Below are 24,839 nucleotides of genomic sequence, written 5' to 3'. Positions count from 1 at the left end.
TCTATCATCTACCGAATCTATCATCCATCAATCATCTATTAATTAATTATCTATCTATCTATCTATCTATCTATCTATCTATCTATCTATCTATCTATCTATCATCTCCTGCCTTTATCATTTTTATAAATAGCTCAAGGCAGTGAACACACATCATACTCCTTCCTATTCCCCCCCCCCCCACAGCAACAAAGTGGGTGGACTGAGAGAGAGGGACTGGGCCAAAGTCACATAGTTGGCTTTCCTGGCTTAGGTGGGACTAGAACTCTCAGTCCCCTGGTGATTTGCCCAAAGTTACCCAGCTGGCTTTTCATTCCTAAGGTGCAACTAGAACTCACCATCTCCCGCTTTGTAGCCTGGTGCCTTAAGCAACAGACCAACTTTGCAACAGAAGAGAATTGCTAAATGGATGCTTGCACAATGTACCAAGGTGACCCATATGGTATTGTTACCTGATCCACAGTTAATTCAAGGCATTCTACCTGCTTGTTACAAGCTTCAGGAGGCAGAGGGACCCTTGGACCAAGACTCAGCAGAAATGCAAGAGAACTTGCGGTAGGACTATGTGAAGGTTTTCTTAGTTAAAATACACATTTTTCTTAATGTAGTCATGTTAATATGCACCCATATCTTCATTGAATAATAACAACAACAACAACAACAACAACAACAATAATAATAATAATAATAATAATAATAATAATAATAATAATAATAATAATAATAATAAAAGAGTTGGAAGGGACCTTGGAGGCCTTAAGCCCAATCCCCTGCTCGGGCAGGAAACCCTATACTATTTCAGACAAATGGTTGTCCAGTCTCTTCTTAAAAACTTCCAGTGTTGGAGCATTCACAACTTCTGGGGGCTTAGTTTTTAGTGAAGGCAGGACAAGAAGCAACGGGTGGAAACTAATCAAGGAGAGAAGCAACCTAGAACTAAGGAGAAACTTCCTGACAGTGAGAACAATTAATCAGTGGAACAGCTTGCCTCCAGAAGCAGTAAATGCTCCAACACTGGAAGTTTTTAAGAAGAGACTGGACAGCCATTTGTCTGAAATGGTGTAGGGTTTCCTGCCCGAGCAGGGGGTTGGACTAGATGACCTCCAAGGTCCCTTCCAACTTTACTACTATTACTATTACTAAAAAACGGTATCTTCAAATGGGTTCGGGAAAGCACAAGATGGCAAAGTGGCAGCCACTTTGGGCCGCGTTGCTTTACATTTTGCCCGCTATAACAAATCATGGGGTTGGACTAGATGACCTACAACAGGGGTCTTCAAAACTTGGCCCTTTTATGACTTGTGGACTTCAACTCCCAGAATTCCTCAGCCAGGCAGGCTGGCTGAGGAATTCTGGGAGCTGAAATCCACAAGTCATAAAAGGGCCAAGTTTGAAGAGCCCTGACCTACAAGATCCTTTCCAACTCAGTTATTCTGCATCTACCAAAGAGATTCGCCCGCTTTAGGTCGGCGGGCATTGCGGCTTCTTTGCGCAGGCGCACGGACCAGCCACCCGAACCCACGTGCCAGGTGAGAAGCTGCCCACCGCGCCTGCGCCACCCCCGGCGGAAGGCCCTGGCCCGCGCGTGCGCCGGAAGGCCTAGCTGGGCCGGGGTGGTTGCCACGACGTCGACGAAGCCTCCCTCTCCCATGGCCGGGACTCGCTGGGTGCTGGGCGCGCTGCTCCGCGGCTGCGGCTGTAGCTACAGCACTTGCCGCCACACCGGCGCGGCCTGCCTGCCGCTGCGGCCTTCCTCTTCGTCGTCCTCATCGCCGGCGCCCTCGCCCCCCGCCGGCGCCCTCGGCCTTTGGGGCCGCCGCCGCCTCCTGCTCTTGCTCGGGGCAGCCACGCAGAGCCGCGGGGTCGCCAGCTCGGCCGGGCCAGTGCCCGGCTTCGGCTCCTCCTGGCGGGGGTCCTTGCTAGCCCCGCCCCTCGCGGGCCGATGCTACAGCCAGGTAGGCCGCGGGGGTCGCCTCTGCCGGGGGGGGAGGAGAATGCCCCCCTCTCTCCCCCTCCCCTTTTTTCTCTCTTTCTCTCCCCCTCCCTCCTCTCTCTCCTTCTTCTCTCCCTCTTTCTCTCCCCCTCCTCTCTTTCTCCCTCTTTCTTTCCCTTTCTCTCCCCCTCCCTCCCTCTCCCCCTCACCCCTCTCTTTTTCTGTCCCCCTCCCTCCCTCCCTCCCTCTTTCTTTCCCTCTCTCCCCCCTCTCCCTCCCTCTCTCCTCCTCCCTCTCTCCCTCTCCCTCCCTCCTCCCTCCCTCTCTCTCCCTCCTCTTTCTCTCCCTCTGTCTCTTTCTCTCCTCCTCCCTTTCTCTCTCTCTCCCTCCTCTTTCTCCCTTTCTCTCCCCCTCCCTCCCTCTCTCTTTCTCTCTCCCTCTTTCTCTCCCCCTCTCTCTCTCTCCCCCTCTCTCCCTCCCTCTCCCTCTCTCTTCAATCCCCCCTCTTTTGCACCCTTTCCCTGGGAGGGGTGTTGGACTAAAAAGCCTCCCAGCCCCGGGCCTCCTGGAGACGGCCTCCGGGTTGAAGGTCATGCGGGACGTAGCCCTCCCCTCCCCCCAGTCTTTGCCTGTTCGACCTCCTTCCTTTCCCCACTTTTGAAAGGCAAAGGCTGGCAACATTGTATCCTTTTCCCCATCGTATCCGCCTGGCGGAGCTGCTCCGTTTCGCCCTTGGGCTGATCCCGCAGGAGGAAAGAGGGGCGGGGGGGTTTTTTGGGGAATTAGCACACACAGACACACACAGAGAGAGAGAGAGGGAGAGGAGAGAGAGAGCCCGCAATCTCTTTGCAGAATAATTTCAGGGTGCAAAAAAAAAAAAAAAGCCCTCCGCGCCCCTCTTTTGGGGATGCTTCGGCAGATACTGGTAGATTTTCGCTCTTCTCTCCCCACCCTCCGTCTTTGAGGGGCGGTTTTCCCCACAGGCGGGCTTGGCTGAGCACACGTGCTGCTGAAGTTCGCGTCTGCCGCGCCTGCTTTTCCTAGCCCGGGGGTAGGCAAGCTTGGCTCTTTTATGACTGGTGGACTTCAACTCCCAGAATTCCTGAGCCAGCCACGCTGAGGGGAAAGGGAGAGGTTTCCAAGCTGAGCCAGGCTGGCTCAGGAATTCTGGGAGTTGAAGTCCACAAGTCATAAAGCAGCCTAGGCCAGAGGTAGGCAACCTTGGCTCTTTTATGACTGGTGGACTTCAAGTCCCAGAATTCCTGAGCCAGCCACGCTGAGAGGAAAGGGAGAGGTTTTCCAAGCTGAGCCATGCTGGCTCAGGAATTCTGGGAGTTGAAGTCCACCAGTCATAAAAGAGCCAAGGTTGCCTACCCCTGGTGCTAGCCGACTTTGGCCAACTTGAGGCCGAATGGGGGACTGAACTGCCCTCTCAGGGAGCCCTTTGCTGTAGCTTCAAACAAAAACAGAACTATTTGTTGAGTTCTGGGACCTGCTTCTGGTTTTTCTCTCTCTGGGTCATCTTTAGAAGTACTAGCCGAGTGACAACCTATTCCTAAATACTGTTGATACACACACATACACACATAGGTGCATAATGCATTATTGACCTACAAAAGGATTTTGAAATTTAGGATCTGCCTCTGCTTTCTCTCTCTGGATCATCTTGAGAAGCATTGTTGGCAGAGTGACCCCCTACTGTTCCTGATTACTGTTGATTTGTGTGTGTGTGTGTGTGTGTGTATACATACAAACACATACAGGTGCATCATACATTATTGACCTAGAAAAGGATTTTGAAATTTAGGATCTGCCTCTGCTTTCTCTCTCTGGCTCATCTTGAGAAGCATTGTTGGCAGAGTGACCACCTATTGTTCCTGATTATGTTGCTGTGTGTGTGTGTGTGTGTGTACACACACACACACACACACACAAACATATACTGGTGCATAATACATTATTGACCTACAAAAGGATTTTGAAATTTAGGATCTGCCTCTGCTTTCTCTCTCTGGGTCATCTTGAGAAGTACTGGCAGAGTGACAACCTATTCCTAAATACTGTTGATTTTTTGTTTTGGTGTGTGTGTGTGCGTGCGTGCGTGCGCATATATGCACCCACATATACGCACAGGTGCATAGTGCAGTTCTACATTATTGACATACAAAAAAGGATTTTGAAATTTAGGATCTGCCTCTTGTTTCTCTTTCTGGGTCATCTTTAGAAGCTGTTGATTTTTTTTGGTTTTGGTGTGTGTGTGTGTGCTTTTCAACCTTTTCACAGATTGTATCCCTTTTAGGACATGACAGTATTCCAGTACCACCAGTGCTTAGCGAGGTGTCAAAAACCTGATGACTGAAAATAAAAGGGGGGCAGGATTTTTGGGTTTTACTGCTTAGATTCATTCGTTGTTATAGAAATGGCTAGTTTATAATATTATGGAAAAGTAAAAAGTTGAGGTTCGATGTTAAAGCTTCCTTCTACTGCAACAGAGGGAGTCTGAAGTCAATGCCTTTTCTTTTCCCCTTCTCCCCCTCACTTTTTCCCCCTTCTTCCTCCCCACTGTGTCCTACTCTCTGCTTTTGTATTTTATTCCATAATCTAATAAAATGTTACAAACCGTAAAAAAAAAAAAAAAGGAAAAATGTACTGGTTTTAATTTCTTCGGTTGGCGGTTCCTTTGCTCCCAGGCCACGTGGAGGAGCCCTGGCAGTGCAGGCTGCCCAGAGCCCTGGGCAGTGGAGGGCAAACGCTTGGCTCAGCCGAGCCTCCCCCAAGGGGGTGCCCGGCTGGGCTTACCTTCTCCTCAAGGCTGCCTCTGCTTGGCTTGCTCTCCTTGGCCAGGTTGCTCCTGGTGTGTGTGGGAGGGCAATATGTGTGGGTCAGAGGGAGGCCCACTTCCTCTCCATGCGAGGAGACCCGGCTTTGTAATCAAAGCATCCTCAGCGATAGGATGGGAGACCACCAGGAGAGTCAGGAGGAGGGGGCAAAGGGGATAGCAAAAGGGCAGCAGGGCTGGTCATGGGCAAGTACTAAGGCAGCACTTCCCTCAGACCCTCCCTCCCTCTCATTATAATCTCCCTTCCTTCCTTCCTTCCTTCCTTCCTTCCTTCCTTCCTTCCTTCCTTCCTTCCTTCCTTCCTTCCCTCTTCATTCTCCTTTCCTTTTTCTTTCTTTCCTTCTTTTTTCTTCCTTACTCTCTTCCCCTCTTCCCCTTCTTTTTCTTTCCTCTTTCCCTTTCTCCTTCTTGGATGTTCAAATGCAAAAGGGGAAACATTTCTCAAGGCCTCCTTTTTGCTGGTAGTTTGTGGCCACTTAAAGGATTGAGAACAAACCAGGCTCCGTTCATCCTGTGGTTGCATTTAGTGGGGGCGTCCACGGACAACAACAGCACAGCAAAAGTGTCAAAATGGTGGCTGTGGGCGTTGATCAGAACTCCTCCGTTTGTTTTTTTTACGTGCAACAGCTTTAGCGTTTAGGAACAGAGGTAGCTTAGCTGCTTAAAAGGGCTCACTGAGACTGGAAATACAGCAAAGGAAACTATTCTCCCCCCACTCTGCTTTGTCCTGTTTTCCCCACTGGAAAGGGCTGTTAGCAACACACAAGGCGGGGATACTTTCCTGAGAGCTCACAATTCAAGTATACCAATGTTAACTTGGATTGCCAGCAGAGTCCTGGCAGAACACAAAATCGCTTTCTCCTTCAAATTGGGGCATTTCCAACCAAGTTGCCTCTCCTTCCCTTCCTTCCTTCCTCCCCTGATTTTTTTTTTTTTTTAACTGCCAGAGGCTCCGGGCAGAGGTGGCACCCATTTTGACCCCCCTCCTCCCTGTCATTGCCTCTGCGTGGCTCTCAGCTCACCTGTCCCAGATCTGTGTGCGTGGTGCGTAGGCGGGGGAGTGTCTCACCCCTTGCAGCCCACCCCCCCCAACAGAGACCTTCTGTCATAAGAGCCGAGGTGGCGCAGCCGTTAGGGTGCAGTACTGCAGGCCACTTTAGCTGACTGTGTTCAGCAGGTCAGCGGTTCAAATCTCACCGGCTCAAGGTTGACTCAGCCTTCCATCCTTCCGGGGTAGGACCCAGATTGTTGGGGGCAATGTAAATATATATATACATTGCTTACTGGTGTACACCGCTTAGAGAGTGCTTGCACTTAAAGTGGTATATAAGTCTTATAAATAAATAAATAAATAGCAGGCTGCAAACTAAGGAAAGCCGATCCTCTCCAAGTCATTAAGGCAGTGATTCTCAACCTTTCTAATGCCGCGACCCCATAATACAGTTCCCCATGTTGTGGTGACCCCCAACCACTTATACATCACCGGGTGCCAGGGGCGTGGCCAAAGAAAAGGGGAAAAAAATGGCGGACAGCCTTGTTTGGCGACCCCAGTGAAATGGTCGTTCGACCCCAAATGGGGTCCCGACCCACAGGTTGAGAACCACTGCATTAAGGTTTCGAGGCTGACGTTTCGCAGCTCGAACCTTCAGCTCCCTCCACAGATTTTCTATGGGATTAAGGTCTGGAGACCTGGCCACTCCAGGACCTTCACGTGCTTCTTCTTGAGCCACTCCTTTGTTGCTTTGGCCGTGTGTTTTGGGGTCATTGTCATGCTGGAATACCCATCCACCACCCGTTTTCAATGCCCTGGCTGAGGGAAGGAGATTCTCACGCACGATTTGATGGCACGTGGCCCCGTCCATCGTCCCTTTGATGCAGAGAAGTTGTCCTGTCCCCTTAGCACAGTGTTTCTCAACCTGGACCATTTTAAGGCATATGGACTTCAACTCCCAGCCAATTCTGGGAGTTGAAGTCCACATGCCTTAAAATGGTCCAGGCTGAGAAACACTGCCTTAGCAGAAAAACGCCCCCAAAGTAGGATGTTTTCATCTCCATGTTTGACAGTGGGGATGGTGTTCTTGGGGTCACAGGCAGTGTTCCTCCTCCTCCAAACACAGCAGGTTGAGTTGATGCCAAAGAGCTCAATTTGGGTCTCATCGGAACACCACACTTTCGCCCAGTCCTCCTCTGAATCATTCAGATAGTTCATTGGCCAGCTTCAGACGGGCCTGTACATGTGCTTTGTTGAGCAGGGGGACCTTGTGGGCGCTGCAGGATTTCAGTCCTTCACTGCAGCGTGTGTTACCAATTGTTTTCTTGGGGATTGTGGTCCCAGCAGCCTTGAGATCATTGACAAGATCCTCCTGTGTAGTTCTGGGCTGATTCCTCCCCTTTCTCATCATGATCATTGAAACTCCACGAGGTGAGATATTGGATGGAGCCCCAGACCAAGGGAGATTGACGGTTTATTTATTTATGAGACTTATATACCGCTTTAAGTGCAAGCACTCTCTACGCCAGCTGTTCTCAACCTGTGGGTCGCGACCCCATTTGGGGTCGAACGACCATTTCATGGGGGTCGCCAAACAACGCGATCCGCCATTTTTTCCGCCATTTTCCCCCCCTTTTCCTTAGCTGTGCTACTCCCTCTTATTCTATTGGCTTTTGAAAGCCAATAGAATAGACTCTCTTGAACAGAGTCTAATTCTATTGGTTTTCAAAAGCCAATAGGAATTGTCCAGGGCTGTCTCTGCCCTGCTGAGCCCGCCAAAAGCCCCAGTCTGCAAACGGTGCTGCAAGGGGAACAGTCTGCAGAGCTTCCCTCCCTGTTGATCAACTAAAAAGTAAGTAAAAGAGGGCCAGGGGTGGGAGGTGGGAGGCTGGTGGGTGCAGGGAGGGTTGCTGGCGCGCGTGGGGCCCAGCAGGTGCCTTACCTGCCTTGGGCTGGGCCAGCTGGTGGCCCAGCCGGTGGTCGCCCTGCGCCGCCGCTGCCGCGGCCGCCCAGGAGCGTCCGGGCCTGCCTGCCACCGCCCCTTGCCGGCTATGCCTCAGCCGGCGCAGGGGGCGGCACCGCGCATGCGCACCGCATGCTTATGACCGGGGTCGCCGGTATAAAAAGGTTGAGAACCACTGCTCTAAGCGGTGTACACCAGTAAGCAATGTATATATATATTTACATTGCCCCCAACAATCTGGGTCCTCATTTTACCTACCCCGGAAGGATGGAAGGCTGAGTCAACCTTGAGCCGGTGAGATTTGAACCGCTGACCTGCTGAACACAGTCAGCTAAAGTGGCCTGCAGTACTGCACTCTAACTGCTGCACCAGTTATGTTGTGTTTCTTCCATTTGCTAATAATTGCACCAACTGTCGTCACCTTCTCACCAAGCTGCTTGGCAATAGTCTTGTAGTCCATTCCAACCTTGTGTAGGTTTATAATCTTGTCCCTGACATCCTTCAACAGCTCTTTGGTCTTCACCATGGTGGAGAGTTTTTAATCTGATTGATTGATTGCTTCTGCGGACAGGTGCCTTTTATACAAGTAAATGAGCTGAGATTAGGAGCGCTCCCTTTAAGAGAGTGCTCCTAATCCCAGCTCATTACCTGTATAAAGGACACCTGGGAGCCCAAAATCTTGCTGATTGATAAGGGATCAAATACTTATTTCACTCATTAAAATGCAAATCAATTTATACCTTCTTTGAAATGCGTTTTTTTTTTATTTCTTTTGCTGTTATTCTGTCTCTCAGTGTTAAACCTACCATTAAAATTATAGACTGATCATTTCTTTGTCATTGGGCAAAAAATTAGCAAGGGATCAGATAATTTTTCCATCACTGTACACTGTTTTTTAAACAAATGGATCCTGGACAGTCCACTAAACTCATAGCTTCTTTAAACTGAGGCTGCTATAAAATATTACAGAACTGGTTTTATTTCTCCAAAGTAAACATTTTCTGTTTTTTAGCATCCATCCTTAGGCTTCTGTCGTCTTGGATTCATGTGCAGCAGTAGTGGCCAAAATTATAGTGCTGACCAGGATTCATTGTGCGTCTTTGTGATTAATTGACTGCTAATAATGATCACTATTACTAGAAAGTCAGCAGAACCTGTCCTTTTGAGATTTTTTCAAGATGTGTGAAAATATTAAATTTCTGTGAAATTCCTCAACAGGGAAAAGGCCTTGAGCTTTTCCAAAATGTTAATATTAAGACTTATTTACTTTTCAGCTTCTGCAGCTTCCAGAGGATCTGTATTACCTTGCCAGTCCCCAAAATACAGTCACAAGATTTAAAAAATTCCTGTCTCTCTTCGCAGGATCCCGAGTCGTCTTATCAAGAGGGCTATCGCTTTCCCCCCGAATACGAAATCACCGCAGAAGAAACAGACGGGGAGAAGGAAGTGCATCTGATTCGGGCCCAAGGCCTGCCGTATGACTGCACTGAGGAAGATGTTCTCAACTTTTTTTCAGGTAACTTCACTGTCCTGATTAGCCCAATGGGCAGCCACTCAAGGCCCCCACCTCTTGGCATGAAACATATCGTGTTATGCTTCGCGTATATTTTGTGGTGTTCAAGGTATATTTTGTGAAGTCACAGCTGATGACTGTTTTGGGCTGGCCATGGAAAGTTAAAGAGAGTTGGACCTGGTTAGTACTTGGAAGTGAGACCACCAGGGAATCCCTGGGTTCTTGCCAGGTGCAAGCAGCCAGATCCGTTCATGAAAGGCCCAGGTCAGCCACTTTATTGTGTTCTGCCTATATTGCAAGTATCTCCCCAGACTGCTCGTCTTCCATTGGGAACAATCAGATAAGGTTTCATCAGATTTATGCCTCTTGCAGCTATGCACAGACTCAAGGCTACTTCCCCATTTGACCCCTCCTCGCTGGCTGACTGGAAGTTTCCCAATAGTTATTGGCGGGAAGTTTAAAAAGGGGGCACCCAGGAAAAAGCCAAGCCTATAACCAAGATTAAAAGGACATGTTTGTTTGTTTATTTGTTTGTTTGTTTATTTATTTATTAAAAAGCTACAGTTGCAAGCAGAGAGTGATAATATTATCAAAAGTATCCCTCAACATATTTTGCAATTTTAGAGGTGGTTGAATGTGAGGCTGTTCCACGGATAAGAGGCTGAAATTAATTACCTAAACTGAATGAATGAATGTGTTTCTGCTAGACCAGTGTTTCTCAACCTTGACAATTTTAAGGCACGTGGACTTCAACTCCCAGCAATACTGGCTGTGGAATTCTGGGAGTTGAGGTCCACATGCCTTAAAATTGTCAAGGTTGAGAAACACTGTACTAGACCCACACCAAATACATTTCAACAAAAAAATTAAATGTTTTGACTAAAATTAGCGAACGTTACCCTGTGATATTTGTTTATATTCCACCTTTATTTTTTACAAATACTTCAAGCCAGCTAATGTATCCAATACACCTTACTCCTCTTATTTTCCTCACAACCACACTGTGAGGAGAGTTGGCCTGAAGGATGAGTGACTAGACCAAGGTCACGCAGCTGGTTTTCATGGCTAAGGTGGGACTAGAACTCACTGTCTCCTGGTGATTGGCCCAGTGTCATCCAGATGGAATTCATGAGTGGGTTAGAACTCAGAGTCTCTCAGTTTCTAGCCCTGATGCCTCAATCACTAGACCAGGTGTCTTCAAACTTGACCCTTTTATGACTTGTGGACTTCAATTCCCAGAATTCCCCAACGCTGGCTGAGGAATTCTGGGAGTTGAAGTCCACAAGTCATAAAAGGGCCAAGTTTGAAGACCCCTAACCAAAGCCTTTAAGATCTGTGGACTTCAATTCCCAGAATTCCCCAGCCAACATGGCTGGCTGTGGAATTCTGGAAGTCCACAAGTCACAAAAGGGCCAAGTTTGAAGACCCCTGCACTAAAACCAAGCTGTCTCTTGAGATATTGAGAGATTACAGAAGTTTTGAAAGAGGGTTGGGTAATACCAAATGCAAAACATCCAAATACATTCCAGTGTATTTATTTTGTGTATGTGGGGGGGGGGAGTTGTCTCGTGTCATCATTCACCGACTCGCTGACTTTCTAGGGAGCAAGATCCGAAACGGCCTGGAAGGGATCCATTTCCTCCTGTACCGAGACGGCAAGCGTAGAGGAGATGCGATCGTTGAACTTGAGTCGGAACAGGATGTGATGAACGCCTTGAACAAACACCGGAAGTACCTGGGCCAGCGCTACGTGGAAGGTACTTCTTGCAAAACGGTCCAGAAAACCCCTTTGCCTGATTGCTACACATTTTAAAATAAATTTGCCATTTTTTTTGCCTTTTATTTATGATTGCACTTCTCTTCCCAACAGTTTTCGAAATACATAATAAGGATGTTGATACCCTAATGAGGAGCCTGAAATTCCGTTCGGCGCCGGTAAACAATGATGGGGTGGTACGACTACGTGGTCTGCCCTACCGTTGCACGGAAGTAGATATAACGGAGTTCTTTTCAGGTGAGATCTCTCCCTCCCTCTCCCCATCTCCCTCTCCCTCCCTCTCTCTTCTTCCTCCTCCCTCCCTCTTCCCATCTCTTTCCCTCTCCCTCCCTCCCCCTCCCTCCCTCCCCCTCCCTCCCTTCCTCTCTCTCCCCCTCTTTCCCCCTCCCCATTTCTCTCCCCCTCCCTCCCTGTCCCCATCTCTCTCTCTCCCTGTCCCCATCTCTCTCCCTGTTCCCATCTCTCTCCCTCCCTCTCTCTCCCTCTCCTCCTTCCCTCTCTCTCTTCCCCTCCCTCTCCCCCTTCCCTCCCTCTCTCCCTCCTCCCTCCCTCCTCCCTCCCCTTCCCTCTCTCCCTCTCCCCCTTCCTTTCTCTCCCTCCTCCTCCCTCTCTCCCTCTCCCTCCGTCCTCTCCCCCCGCCCTTCCTCTCTCTCTCCTCTCTCTCCCCCTCCCCATTTCTCTCCCTCCCCCTCCCTCCCTGTCCCCATCTCTCTCCTCCTCCCTCTCTCCCTCCCTGTCCCCATCTCTCCCTCCCCATCTCCCTCCCTCTCTCTCTCCCTCCCCCTTCCTCTCTCTCCCTCCCTCTCCCCCTTCCCTCCCTCTTTCTCCCTCTCCCACTTCCCTCCCTCTCTTCCTCCCTCTCCCCATCTCTCTCTCTCTCCCTCCCTCTCCCTCATTATGCACATGCATGCATTGGACCATTGAGTTGTCCTTGAATGATTAAGAACTTTGAAGCATCTCATCGATTGTGTGTGTTAAATGAACGGCTGCTTAGATTTCTTGAACGGGCAGGAAAGGTTTACATAAAGGAGATAGTACTGTATAAGGGAAAGAAAAAAGAAAAGATGGAATCGTTTTGAGAGTTTATTTATTTATTTGACTTGTACGCCATCCCTCTCTCCTAGCGCTTTACTCTGACCATCTTACGGACACTAAAAGCCGGTAGAACATTAAAAGAATAAAAGCCAGTAAAACATTAAAACCATAAATAATAATAATCCACAATTAATACATGGGGAGGAAGGGAGAAAGAGGCAGATGGGGGGAGGTTAACCACCTCCAGAGCAATGGCACCCCTTTGGGGCCCTTGGCGAACTGACAGAGCCACATCTTCAGGCCCCTGGGAAGACGGTCAAAAGGATGGCTGTGAATCTCACCTCAGGGAGGGGCACAATGTTCCAAAGGGCAGGTACCACAGCAGAAAAGGCGCTTCTCCTGGACCCCGCCAGCCAAAATTCATCGACCAAGAGGGTCTGTAGCCTGCCCCTTCGGCTGGCGCAGGTGGGGTGGGCCTATCCCATTGGGATGAGATGGTTCCTCAGAAGCCATGAATTGCTTTTGCCCCAAAGATGTTTTTTCAAGAGGCAACTGGACTTGTTTTTCTTTGAAGACATTTTGCTTCTCATCCAAGAAGCTTCTTCAGCTCTGACTGGATGATAGGGAAGGGAAGGATTTATACTCCTTGCAGACAGCTGGTCATTTGCCTTCTTTTAGAGCAGTGGTTCTCAACCTTTTTAATGCCGCGACCCCCGACCAGTCGTAAGTCGAGGACTACTCAACTGGTGCAGCACCATTTGCAGAATGGGACTTTTGGCGGGCTCAGCAGGGCAGAGACAGCCAATAGAATTAGACTCTATTCAAGAGAGTCTATTCTATTGGCTTTCAAAAGCATTGCTGGCTGTGGAATTCTGGGAATTGAAGTCCACATGCCTTAAAATTGTCAAGGTTGAGAAACACTGCGATAGATGAAACCCCTTAAAGAACTTTAAGGAAAAAATTCTTCCTTAGAGAACATTTTATTCAGGAAACAAAGTATCGGCACTACATAGCTGAACCCAAAACTAGATTCCCTCTCCCCAAATACAAAGTAACAAGTTGCAAATCCCACCCCCACTAAGCAGTCCTAATTCACATTCTCCAATTAGCCCGAAGCGCAAGCTCTCTCCCCAGCGCCTCAGCCCGCCAAAACGTTAGGGGTTTGTGTCCTTGAGTTCCCACAGAACTGCATTATTATTATGGCTAGCCGAGCTCAAGCATTCACCCTTCAACACCTGATCTCTAAACAGAAGAAAAAGCAGGTTAAAAGCAAAGTAAAAATGGCTGCAATTTCCATCAGTTGTCAGAGCATTCATTGTTACAGCATTGACAGCAGGTTTGATTGCTCGGGGACAAAACAAAAATATGTAATAATAATAATAATAATAATAATAATAATAATAATAATAATAAGAAGAAGAAGAAGAAGAAGAAGAAGAAGAAGAAGAAGAAGAGGAGGAAGAAGAAGAAGAAGAAGAAGAAGAAGAAGAAGAAGAAGAAGAAGAAGAAGAAGAAGAAGAAGAAGAAGAAGAAGAAGAAGAAGAAGAAGAAGAAGTAGTAGTAGTAGTAGTAGTAGTAGTAGTAGTAGTAGTAGTTGGAAGGGACTTTGGAGGTCATCTAATCCAACCCACTGCTCAGACAGGAAACCCTATACCAGTGATGGCGAACCTTTTAGAGATCAGGTGCCCAAACTGCAACCCAAAACCCACTTATGTATCGTCAGGTGCCGGGTGGACGTGGCTCATTGGATGGGCGTGGCCAGTTGGGTGGCCATGGCTGCAGTGGTAATGGCAGACTAGATGGGACTAAAAAGTTCAATCAATCAATTCCAACTTTTTTTCCCATGAGAAGTTGAAATTGAACCTTTTTTTTTTTTTGCACACGGCAGCGGAAGTCTAAAGTGAAAAGGTTTTATAAAACCCAGCTGAAGGCCTAGGAGTGAGGCGACGGCGTGCGTGCCCACAGAGAGGGCTCTGCGTGCCAGCTGTGGCATGCGTGTCATAGGTTCGCCACCACGGCCCTATACCATTTCAGACAAATGTCTGTCTTCTTAAAAACTTCCAGTGTTGGAGCATTCACCGCTTCTGGAGGCAGGTTTTTCCACTGGTTAATTGTTCTCACTGTCAGGAAGTTTCTCCTTAGTTCCAGGTTGCTTCTGTGCTTGGTAGGTTTCCATGTTGACACCTAAAGTTGAGATCATCCTATTTAAGACCAATGTGAAGGTTGTACTGTGTGGCAGAGGGTCTGCGCGTTTTATTTCTCTTACCGAAACAAATTGCAAGATGTGCCTTTGGATGATCTGGCTGAGTCTACTGACGTGCTGCAAAATGGCTTCTCTTCCAGGTTTGACCATACAGGACATCGTATTTGTCTTTGACTACGACGGAAGGAGGAAAACAGGAGAGGCTTTTGTACAGTTTGCCACACCGGAAATGGCTAATAAAGCTTTGTTGAAGCATAAGGAAGAAATTGGAAACCGGTAGGAAAATCACGGAAAGGGGTCATTTTTAAGAGGGAAGGAACGGCCATGTTCTCACTTGCACATGAAGCAATTTTTTAGTATGAGTTGGTTCAAGGGGCGGGCAGGGTTGTGTGTGTGTGTGTGTGTGTGTGTTTTGCTACCTGACTTTGTTTTGCAATTGTTTTGCGCTTCGTAAGCCAAAGTGTGCCTGAACAAACTAGTTTTCCCTTGATCCCAACGTATCTGTTTTCTGTTGGGCTCAAGTCCGGGTTTGACAGAAAATTCTGATGTTTCAACTGAGCTTTCGTGTATTTAAAAAAACTGCTTTGATAATCATCATGGTCTAACTCTTTCCCTTTAAAAAAAAAAAAAAACTTTCTAGCTATATAGAGATAGTCCCGAGTCAGAAAAGTGCAATTCGAACACACAATGACTTTTTCCGATATAAGAAGATGATGACGTCTACGGTTCCAAAATCGGGTTCCGAAAACATTTTTGAGGAAAGCAAGTTGAACGAGGTCTCGAAGGCCAGCCCGGCCTACGAAAATGAAAAGAAAAACGGTGAGCGCAGATCTTATGGGTAGTCCTCTACAGCAGGGGTTGGTTCTCAGCTGTGGCAACTTTAAGACTTGTGGACTTCAACTCCCAGAATTCCTCAGCCAGCTTTGAGGGGTCCTCAACCGTGGCAACTTTAAGACTTGTGCACTTCAACTCCCAGAATTCCCCAGCCAGCATGACTGGCTGAGGAATTCTGGGAGTTGAAGTCCACAAGTCTTAAAGTTGCCACGGTTGGAGACCCCTGTTCAACAGTTCACTTAGTGACCGTTTGAGATTACAACAGCATTGGAAAGAGTGACTTTTATGACCCTTTTTCACACTTACGGCCGTTGCAGCATCCCCATGGTCCTGGGATTTACATTCGGATGCTTGACAAGTAACTCACATTTATGACGGTTGCAGTGTCACAGGGTCGTGCAATCGGATCCCCTTTTGCGACGTCAGACAAGCAGAGTCCGTGAGGAAGTCGGGTTCATTTAACAACTGTGTTAACTAAAATTTAACAACTGCAGTGATTTCACTTCACAAATGTGGCCAAAAAAAGTCATTTAAAAAAAAGGGGGGGGGGCAAGGCTCACTTAACAAATGTCTCATTTAGCAACATAAATTTTGGGCTCCGTTGTGGCCGTAAAGTGGAGCATTTGTTTGAAGTCGGCTTCCTAGAAACCTAGAAAACTAATAGTAGAAAAAGACCCAGTGGGCTATCAAGTCCGTCCTTTTGAATTTTTTTGTTCCTTCCTTCCTTCCTTCCTTCCTTCCTTCCTTCCTTCCTTCCTTCCTTCCTTCCTTCCTTCTTTCTTTTCTTTTCTTTTCTTTTCTTTTCTTTTCTTTCTTGATTTATTATGGTTCACCGTACAGCTAGACCGATAATTCAGACTGGATTTGCCATTTTTGTCTACCTATCTTGCCCTCCCCAAACGTTCACATTGGAACGTTTGATGGTGTTGAAGGTAGCGTCGCAGAATGAAAGCTGTTCCAAGTAAAACTACCTTTTGCAAACTGACTGAGGGTGAAGTTGTCAATGCCAATGGGGTTTTAAGCGATGCTCCATTGTGTTATTTTATTACGGTCTATCGCACAGTCAGCCAGATGTCTAGACTGGATTTGGCCTTGTTGCCAACCTATACAGTCCCTCCCAGGGACCTGGGATAGGCAGATGTGAAAGTTTGATGGTGCTGAAGGTATATTGTGACTGTTCCACGTAAAACTACCTTTTGCCATTGACTGAGGGCGAAGTTGCCAACGCCGATGGTGTCCCAAGTGGTGCTCCAGTTCTTTTGGGATTGCACCCAAAGTGCCTGTAGTCCTTAGTACTTAGTATTATTACTACCCCGTTTCCCCCCAAATAAGACCCTGTCTGATTGATTTATTTTTTGCCTCCAAAAGAGGCACCAGGTCTTATTTTCAGGTGTGTGTGTGTGTGTGTGTGTGTGTGTGTGTCTTTTCCACAGTCTCACCTCGTGGTGGCACAGCCAGCCCTGCCCAGACAGCCCACTTCTTGTGTGGCTGAAGGAAATGCCTTTGCAGCTGAGGATGGCGCTTCGGCCTGCGTTTGGCCGTCAGAGGCCTTCCGGAAAGATCTTGCAGCTGAGAACCGAGCTACGGATTCAATCCGGAAGGCCTCTGACGACCCAATGCAGGCCAGGGGGCACTGCAGAAGAAGTGGGCCAGCGAGGTGAGGCCTGACTGCAACAGTAAGCGGGTAAGGGGTGCATGGGCCAGCTCTACCCCCCCCCCGCCCTAGCTTGAGTTTTAGGTGTGCACCTTGCCCCAAAACTAGGGCTTATTTTGGGGGGTAAGGCTTATATTGGGCCCACCCCCCAAAATCAAGTTGGTTTATTTTCAGGGTACATCTTACTTACAGGGGAACACGGTATTATTACTACTGGTGCTACCTTTGCTTTATTTTGCTATAAAAAGACCATACCAAGAATGAATGGCAGATAAATATAATTTGCAAATATTTGTTTTGCTGTCTTGCCTCTACAGAGGTTTATAAGCAAGTATTTGAAAAGCCTCAGGAGGTGGCTGAATTGGGAAGCTTCTCGGCCCCTTACTTTGTCCACCTGAGAGGAATGCCTTTTCAAGCAACGGCGCAAGATATCATACAGGTATGCAGGGCGGGGGGGTGGGGGTAAGGTGGTTTCAAACATCCTGAGCAGTTGTGAGTGGGGGAAAAGGCCTGTTTCCAGCCTGGATTTCTAATGTCTGAAGTCAGTCATTGAAAGTTGCAAGAAGGTCAGATTAACGTTAAGCTACTTATAGAAGCTGCACTATCGACATTTGGATCAAAATTCAGCAATCGGCATGTGTTTAGGAGGGTTGCAGGGTCCTGGGCTCATGGGATAAAACTTTTGCAACCTCTTGAACAGAAAAGCCAAAGCAGAACCCAGATTCACTTGACAACCGTGTAACTAACTTAACAACCAGAATATAAACTGACAGCAAACCGCACTCCTTACTAGCACTGATGATGTTAGCTGGTTTGGGTCACAAAATGTCTGCAAGAAAACAAGCCAGCTCAGAGAACACCAAGGACCCCACCCTCTTCCTCCTCCTCCTTCGCCGCCGCCGCAAATCCCCGCCCTCCCTTTTAGCACTGATGATGTTACCTAGTTGGGTAATGGAACGTCTGCAAGAAAACAAGCCAGACACAGATATTCTCCTTCATTGGTATCAATGATGATTAGGGGATTGGAGGCTAAAGCATATAAGGAATGGTTGCTGGAATTGAGTATGTCTAGTTTAATGAAGAGGAGGACGAGGGGGGACATGATAGCCATGTTCCAGTATCTCGGGGGCTGCCACAAAGAAGAGGGAGTCAAGCTATTCTCCAAAGCACCTGAAGGCAGGACAAGAAGCAACGGATGGAAACTCATCAAGGAGAGAAGCAACCTAGAACTAAGGAGAAACTTCCTGTCAGTTAGAATAATTAACCAGTGGAACAACCTGCCTCCAGAAGCTGTGAACGCTCCAACACAGGAAGTTTTTAAGAAGAGACTGGACAGCCATTTGTCCGAAATGGTATAGGGTTTCCTGCCTGAGGAGGGGGTTGGATTAGATGACCTCCAAGGTCCCTTCCAACTTTACTACTACTACTACTACTACTACTACTACTACTACTACTACTACTATTATTATTAACTTTCCATTGCTAAGCAAGACAGTTGTTAAGTGAGCTTTGCCTTATTTTATGACTTTTCTTGTCACAGTTATTAAGTGAATGGAAATGTTGGGTTCAGTTGTAGTCGTCAGTCAAGGATTACTTCTATCTAGTTTTAGAAATTTCTGGCTGAAATGTATTTCTCTGAAATTTCCAGTAGCTTTTTTATCACAAGGAAAGGGATGAGTGCAGGGGAGTGTCAATTAAAAGTGCTTGCCTGAGAAATTGATTGCTAATGCTTTAGCATTTATATTATACGAGCCCGACATTTCAGCCTCTGGCTTATGATTCATGGTTAGTATTTTTAATGCTGGCCCGTGATTTGATTGTTCACTTGATACTTTGACGTATAGTTTATATCAGGTTGATTAACTAAACCCTCCTGGGTTTTTGTTGTGGTGTTTGGTTTGGTTTTTTAGTTTTTTGCTCCCTTAAAGCCCGTGAGGATCACAATGGAATATAATTCATGTGGCCAGGCGACCGGAGAAGCAGACATACACTTTGAAACACACACAGACGCAGTTGCCGCCATGGCCAAGAACAACTTCAAAGTCCGTGAGTACCTCTTGTGAATTTTTCACAGGCTTGTGGGGTTTGAAAAGCAGTTGCGAGGACCGCTATACGTTTTTGAATAAGCCAATGCCAGGAATGTGGATTTCCTAAAGGCAGGTGTTAGTCACAGCTAATAGCTGACAGAAATTGCTTCGAATTAATTTTTCGTTTATTGTAGGACAGTGGTTCTCAACCTGTGGGTCGGGACCCCATTTGGGGTCAAACAACCATTTCACGGGGGTCGCCAAACAATGCAGTCCGCCATTTTTTTCCCCTTTTTCCTTAGCTGTGCTAGTCCCTTTTATTCTATTGGCTTTTGAAAGCCAATAGAATAGACTCTCTTGAATAGAGTCTAATTCTATTGGCTTTCAAAAGCCAATAGGAATTGTCCAGGCTGTCTCTGCCCTGCTGAGCCTGCCAAAAGTCCCATTCTGCAAACGGTGCTGCACCAGTGGAGTAGTCCTCGACTTACGACCGGTTGGGGGTCGCGGCATTAAAAAGGTTGAGAACCACTGTTGTAGGAGAACTGCTGGGAGGGCAGAGTTAAACACACCATCAGTTTAGAATCATTGTGTTCCCCCAAGCGCTGCAGTTCCCAACCCTTCCTGAACCCCGTTGATCCATACAGGTAGTCCTCGACTTACAACCATTCGTTTAGTGACTGTTCAAGGTTACAATGCCACTAAAAAGTGACATGACCATTTTTCACACTTAACGACCATTGCAGCACCCCCACGATCCCGTGATCAAAATTCAGATACTTGGCAATTGGCTCGTATTTATGACGATTGCACGTCCCAGGGTCATGTAAATCAACTTTTGCGACCTGAGAAGCAGAGTCAGTGGGGAAACTAAATTCACTTAACCATGTTATTAACAACTACAGTCGTGGCCAAAATTGTGGAAACCTTTTGGGAAAAGTGTACAGTAGAAATGCCACCTTTGGTTAAGTTTCCACCCTTTTTTCTTCTAATTCCTTTATAGCTGTAGCCTTGTTCACTTAATAATACTATTTTACATTGCTTTCTGGACGACCAGTCAACTCTTTGCACCACTACTTTAATTTTATTATGTTTTACAAGCTCACTCAATGAAAGAACACAAAAAAACCCAACCAACTCGACAGCGATCACATAACACACTGACCAATGTCCTCCTCTCAGCTTCAATACACGACATCAATCACTGGATCCTACTGTGATCTGATTGGCTCATTGCCAAAACAAGATGACACCCGATTGGCTCTCTAAACACTCGTGCTCATTGGCTACAATCGGATGAAGGAAAGCTACCTGATATCAACCTAAGCAAGTTGTACTTCCTTTTTCTGGTTATTTGGCTATAACTTTTCATAGAATACAGATAATTGAACAAACTATGTTGCATTACATTCTTGGTTAAATTATCTTTCCATTGATATATAATTTTATGGTACTACTCCAAACCAACAGTGGTGTTATTAGCCATCAAACCTCAAATGTACACTTTTCCCAAAAGGTTTCCACAATTTTGGCCACTACTGCATAGCGATTCCCTTCACAACTGTGGCAAGAAAGAGTATAAAATGGGGGCAAAGCTCACTTAACCGTTGTCTTGTTTGGCAGTGGAAATGTTGCGCTCAATCATGGTCATAAGCCGAGGACTGCCCGTATCTTGCACCAATTTAGTGTTGAACTTTTAGTTTACCAGATTTCCTGTATATAGACTTCAATGAATAACCTGTGCGGCAGCCTTACGAATGGTGCTGAGTCTTTGTGCCTGACATTTATCTTCTTTTATTTTGCAGAGCATAGTTATATTGAATTATTCCTGAATTCATCACCAAGCAGAAAATAGAGCAATCTACTGTAGTGGTATAATTCCCAAAGTTTAGGTGAGTTCATTGGGAAATTTGTGATAGGGGAGGCGTGGCTCGTTGAGGAATGTCTGAATTCTTGGGCCGTTTCTTGTCACACTGGCCCATTCAAGAGCCCAAGGTGGCTTTGGAGGTGATAACTTTTTTTTTGTTATTAATTCCTGATATGCTGAGACAGACTTTTTCTAGAAGACAGTAATTGCCCGATGATGACGATAATAATAACAATAGTAATAGTAATGATGATGTTGGAAGGGACCTTGGAGGTCATCTAGTCCAACCTCCTGCTCAGACAGGAAACCTTATACCAGGGGTAGGCAACTTGGCTCTTTTATGACTGGTGGACCAACTCCCAGAATTCCTGAGCCAGCATGGCTCAGCTTGGAAACCTCTCCCTTTCCCCTCAGCATGGCTGGCTCAGGAATTCTGGGAGTTGAAGTCCACCAGTCATAAAAGAGCCAAGGTTGCCTACCTTTGGCCTAGGCCTAGGCCACTTTATGACGTGGACTTCAACTCCCAGAATTCCTGAGCCAGCATGGCTAAGCACGGAAACCTCTCCCTTTCCCCTCAAGCATGGCTGCCTCAGGAATTCTGGGAGTTGAAATCCACGAGTCATAAAAGAGCCAAGGTTGCCTACCCCTGCCCTATACCATTTCAGACAAATGGCTGTCCAGTGTTGGAGCATTCACAGCTTCTGGAGGCAGGTTGTTCCACTGGTAATTGTTCTCACTGTCAAGAAATTTCTCCTTCTACCAGTTGCTGCTGGTAACTGAATTCTCCATAAATGTGACTTCTCAATGGCCAATTTCAAACTAAAAATTGTTTGGACCAAGAGGAGCATACTTTTTTTCCCCCTTAGGACTTACTTTTTTAATTGTTTTAATTTTTGAAATGAACATAAGAAATGGGCTAAAACTAGTGCATGCTCAGACGGGTTTTCTATGAGGTGAGCATGTTAGCTGGGCTCAAAATTTTATATTCATATTGTTCTCTAATCCATGGTTGTGTGACAACCTATCTGTTCACATTTATGTTCCTGTAATTACCTTTAAACTGCTACTTATTCAGGCTTTTGCAGTCCTTAAACCTGGAATAGAATTGGGCTTTTTTCCAATTATTTTGCGTGGTTTCATTCTCCTATTGATTAATGTTAATTGTTTGGGACACCAACTCAGATCCAAGCTATCTGACCTTTGTTCTGTTTAAGTAATTAATTGTTAAAATCAGAACCAAATTTACTTGATTTATTTTACTGGGAACTAAGTGACTTGAATCCATTGACTAAAGTTGCACATTGCAGTAAGTCGTTAATTATCTAACTGATTTTTGTCTGGATTTGCCCAACAGACTAAGCCGTCAGCCTTCATTTACAAACATTGGTTGGTTCGCATGAGATTGTCTCAAGTTTTGGTTTTATAGTGTGAAAACTAAACAAGCTTTCGTAAGGAAAGCTGTAAAATAGCCAGATTTAGAACATCATTAGAGAACACGTATTCTGTTATAAGAACCAAAAAGCTTGTGTTAAAATTAAATACCACAAAGGAAGTATATGTGACACAGGTAGTCCTTGACTTACAACCATAGTTGAGCCTACAAGTACAGTTGTAAGTTGTGATTAAGTCATTATGCAGAACTTCACACGACTGGACCCAGTTTTACTACTTTTTGCGATGGTTATTGAGGGAATTGTTCAGTAAGGAGCTTTATTAATCGGAATTGAACCCGTTTCCAGCAAAAACATAAATTGCAGCCACGTGATCACAGAATGCTGCAAACTGCCGTTAAATGTGAGCCAGTTGCCAAGCATCCAAAATGTGATCGCATGACACGGGAGTTGATTGTGTGGCTGTTGCCACTTCAAATCTGTGTTGCAAATACCTTTTTCAGGGATCCGTTGTAACTTTGACTGGTCATAAATTGAGGATTACATATACCGGGGTAGGTAACCTTGGCTCTTTTATGACTCGTGGACTTCAACTCCCAGAATTCCTGAGCCAGCACGGCTCAACTTGGAAACCTCTCTCTTTCCCCTCAGCATGGCTGACTCAGGAATGCTGGGAGTTGAAGTCCACGAGTCATAAAAGAGCCGAGGTTGCCTATCTCTGGCCTAGGCCTAGGCCGCTTTATGACTCGTGGACTACAACTCTCAGAATTCCTGAGCCAGCCATACTGAGGGGAAAGGGAGAGGTTTCCAAGCTGAGCCAGGTTGGCTCAGGAATTCTGGGAGTTGAAGTCCATGAGTCATAAAGGGGCCTAGGCCTAGGCCAGAGATAGGCAACCTTGGCTCTTTTATGACTCGTGGACTTCAACTACCAGAATTCCTGAGCCAGCATGGCTCAGCTTGGAAACTCCCTTTCCCCTCAGCATGGCTGGCTCAGGAATTCTGGGAGTTGAAGTCCACAAGTCATAAAAGAGCCAAGGTTGCCTACCCCTGGCCTATACTTATTGTGTCAACTTCTGCAAACCCTCTAACCTCTCAACTCTTACAAACTCTTTAAGAACAGAAAAGTTGTACTAGGCCACAGTCTGTATTTCAGACTCCTCAGAAGAAACACCGATGGCTTGATACACCTTTATGAATGTCATTTGACTGGCATCCTTGACTTCTTCTCCTCAGGTATGGAAATAGGCCAGTGTTCCTCTCTGTTCATTTGCTTCTGTTCTCTTTTCTCAACAGAGAAGCTAAGATGCTTTTCATCTGCACGTTCCTAGAGCTGGACTATTATTCCCGTCACCCCCTCCTGAATTGCCTTTCCAAGAAAATCCAGCGGCTATGTCTGAAACCCTTCCGAAACGGTTGTGCGGGCTCTGTTTTACGTAAACCAACATTAAAGTTGAACTGTACTTAAATTTGCTCCGGTACGTTTCCTGGTTGATTGGGAGCCAAGCTGAGAGGGTCCCACTTGGCTGGTCAATTCTGACCATGCAGATGGAAATGGCCTTTCGTTTCAGAACATCTGGCTAAGAAAGCCAACTCAACCATTAACTGGTGAGAGGGCCCAGTCAGTCTCTAGCAGAGAGAGAGAGAGAGAACTGCAGGAAGTTGAGGCCATGTACCTACTCAGCCATGGTACATTTGGGAACGTGAATAATGTTTGTGTGAAACTTGGCATGAGCAGGGCTTTTGAGACAGGAACTTGGAGGAAAAGCTGACTAGACACCGCATGGATGCAACTACATGCATGAAAGAATGTGCTTCTTTTTTTATTGAAAAGTTTTATACAAGTTTTTAACAATAACCCCCCCCCTAGAATAACCCCCCTCCCTCCCCCCCTCACTTCCCAGAACTGGTTACAGGGTTACAAATAAACAAGCAAATTCTAAATAAACTTATCCAACTATACAAATAACAAAATCAATAATGTGCTTTAACTCGAATACAAATTTACGCAAATTAAAAAAAAATAACAATATAAGCAATTCCAAATTAAAAACTAAAAATTATTCATAATCTAAATAATACTTTTTAATCCCGTATCAACTCTAACCCATATTTACTCTACATGTAATTTATCCACCTTCTCCACGCTGAGGTGTATATTTCTTTTAAACAACCATTCATCCATAATAAACACAAAATTTTCCCTCCAGTATAATCCAACCAACAAACTTACATTCGATAAATTTGGCTCTTTGCTTTTTTCCCCCACCCCTAAGTAAATCTATTAATACCCTCCTACTTAAGAAGTTTCAGCAAACCATTCATGGTATGGTACATTTGGGGACGTGAATAATGTTTGTGTGAAACTTGGCATGAGCAGGGTTTTTGAGACAGGAACCTGGAGAAAAAGCTGACTAGACACCGCATGGATGCAACTACGTGCATGAAAGAATGTGCTTCTGAAAGGATCTTCTCTCGGGGTATCCAGCTTTGGCCACTGTGGACTTCAGTTCCCAGAATTCCTCAGCCAGTCATGCTTTAAAGCAGTGTTTCTCAACCTTGACCGTTTTAAGGCATGTGGACTTCAACTCCCAGAATTCCACAGCCAGCAATGCTGGCTGTGGAATTCTGGGAGTTGAAGTCCACATGCCTTAAAACGGTCAAGGTTGAGAAACACTGCTTTAAACTTTTAAGCCCTGCGGACGTCAACTCCCACAATTCCCTAGCTAGCCATGGTGAATTGGGGAATTCTGGGAGTTGAAGCCCACACAGTTACCAAATTTGGACACCCCTGTTCTAGACCGTCACAGGCTCAAGA

The 24,839-nt window shown here is 46.3% G+C and overlaps 1 protein-coding gene across 1 annotated transcript; it reads left to right on the top strand.

Moving 5' to 3' along the window:
* Positions 1–1,566: 1,566 nt before the first annotated feature.
* Positions 1,567–23,490, top strand: GRSF1 (G-rich RNA sequence binding factor 1). The gene is made up of 10 exons (XM_039350335.1): positions 1,567–1,955; positions 9,089–9,242; positions 10,841–10,996; positions 11,110–11,253; positions 14,395–14,530; positions 14,895–15,073; positions 17,060–17,181; positions 18,653–18,788; positions 20,572–20,658; positions 23,318–23,490. Exons 1-9 carry the CDS (start codon positions 1,650–1,652, stop codon positions 20,619–20,621), a joined length of 1,383 nt encoding a protein of 460 aa, XP_039206269.1. The 5' UTR covers positions 1,567–1,649; the 3' UTR covers positions 20,622–20,658; positions 23,318–23,490.
* Positions 23,491–24,839: the final 1,349 nt, after the last annotated feature.

The sequence above is a fragment of the Crotalus tigris genome, unplaced genomic scaffold (genome assembly GCF_016545835.1).
Source record: "Crotalus tigris isolate CLP2741 ecotype Arizona unplaced genomic scaffold, ASM1654583v1 scf7180000018322.853269, whole genome shotgun sequence".
Lineage (NCBI taxonomy): Eukaryota > Metazoa > Chordata > Lepidosauria > Squamata > Viperidae > Crotalus > Crotalus tigris.
Note: the sequence above shows the minus strand (reverse complement) of the source record. Positions and strands in the feature narration are given on the sequence as shown.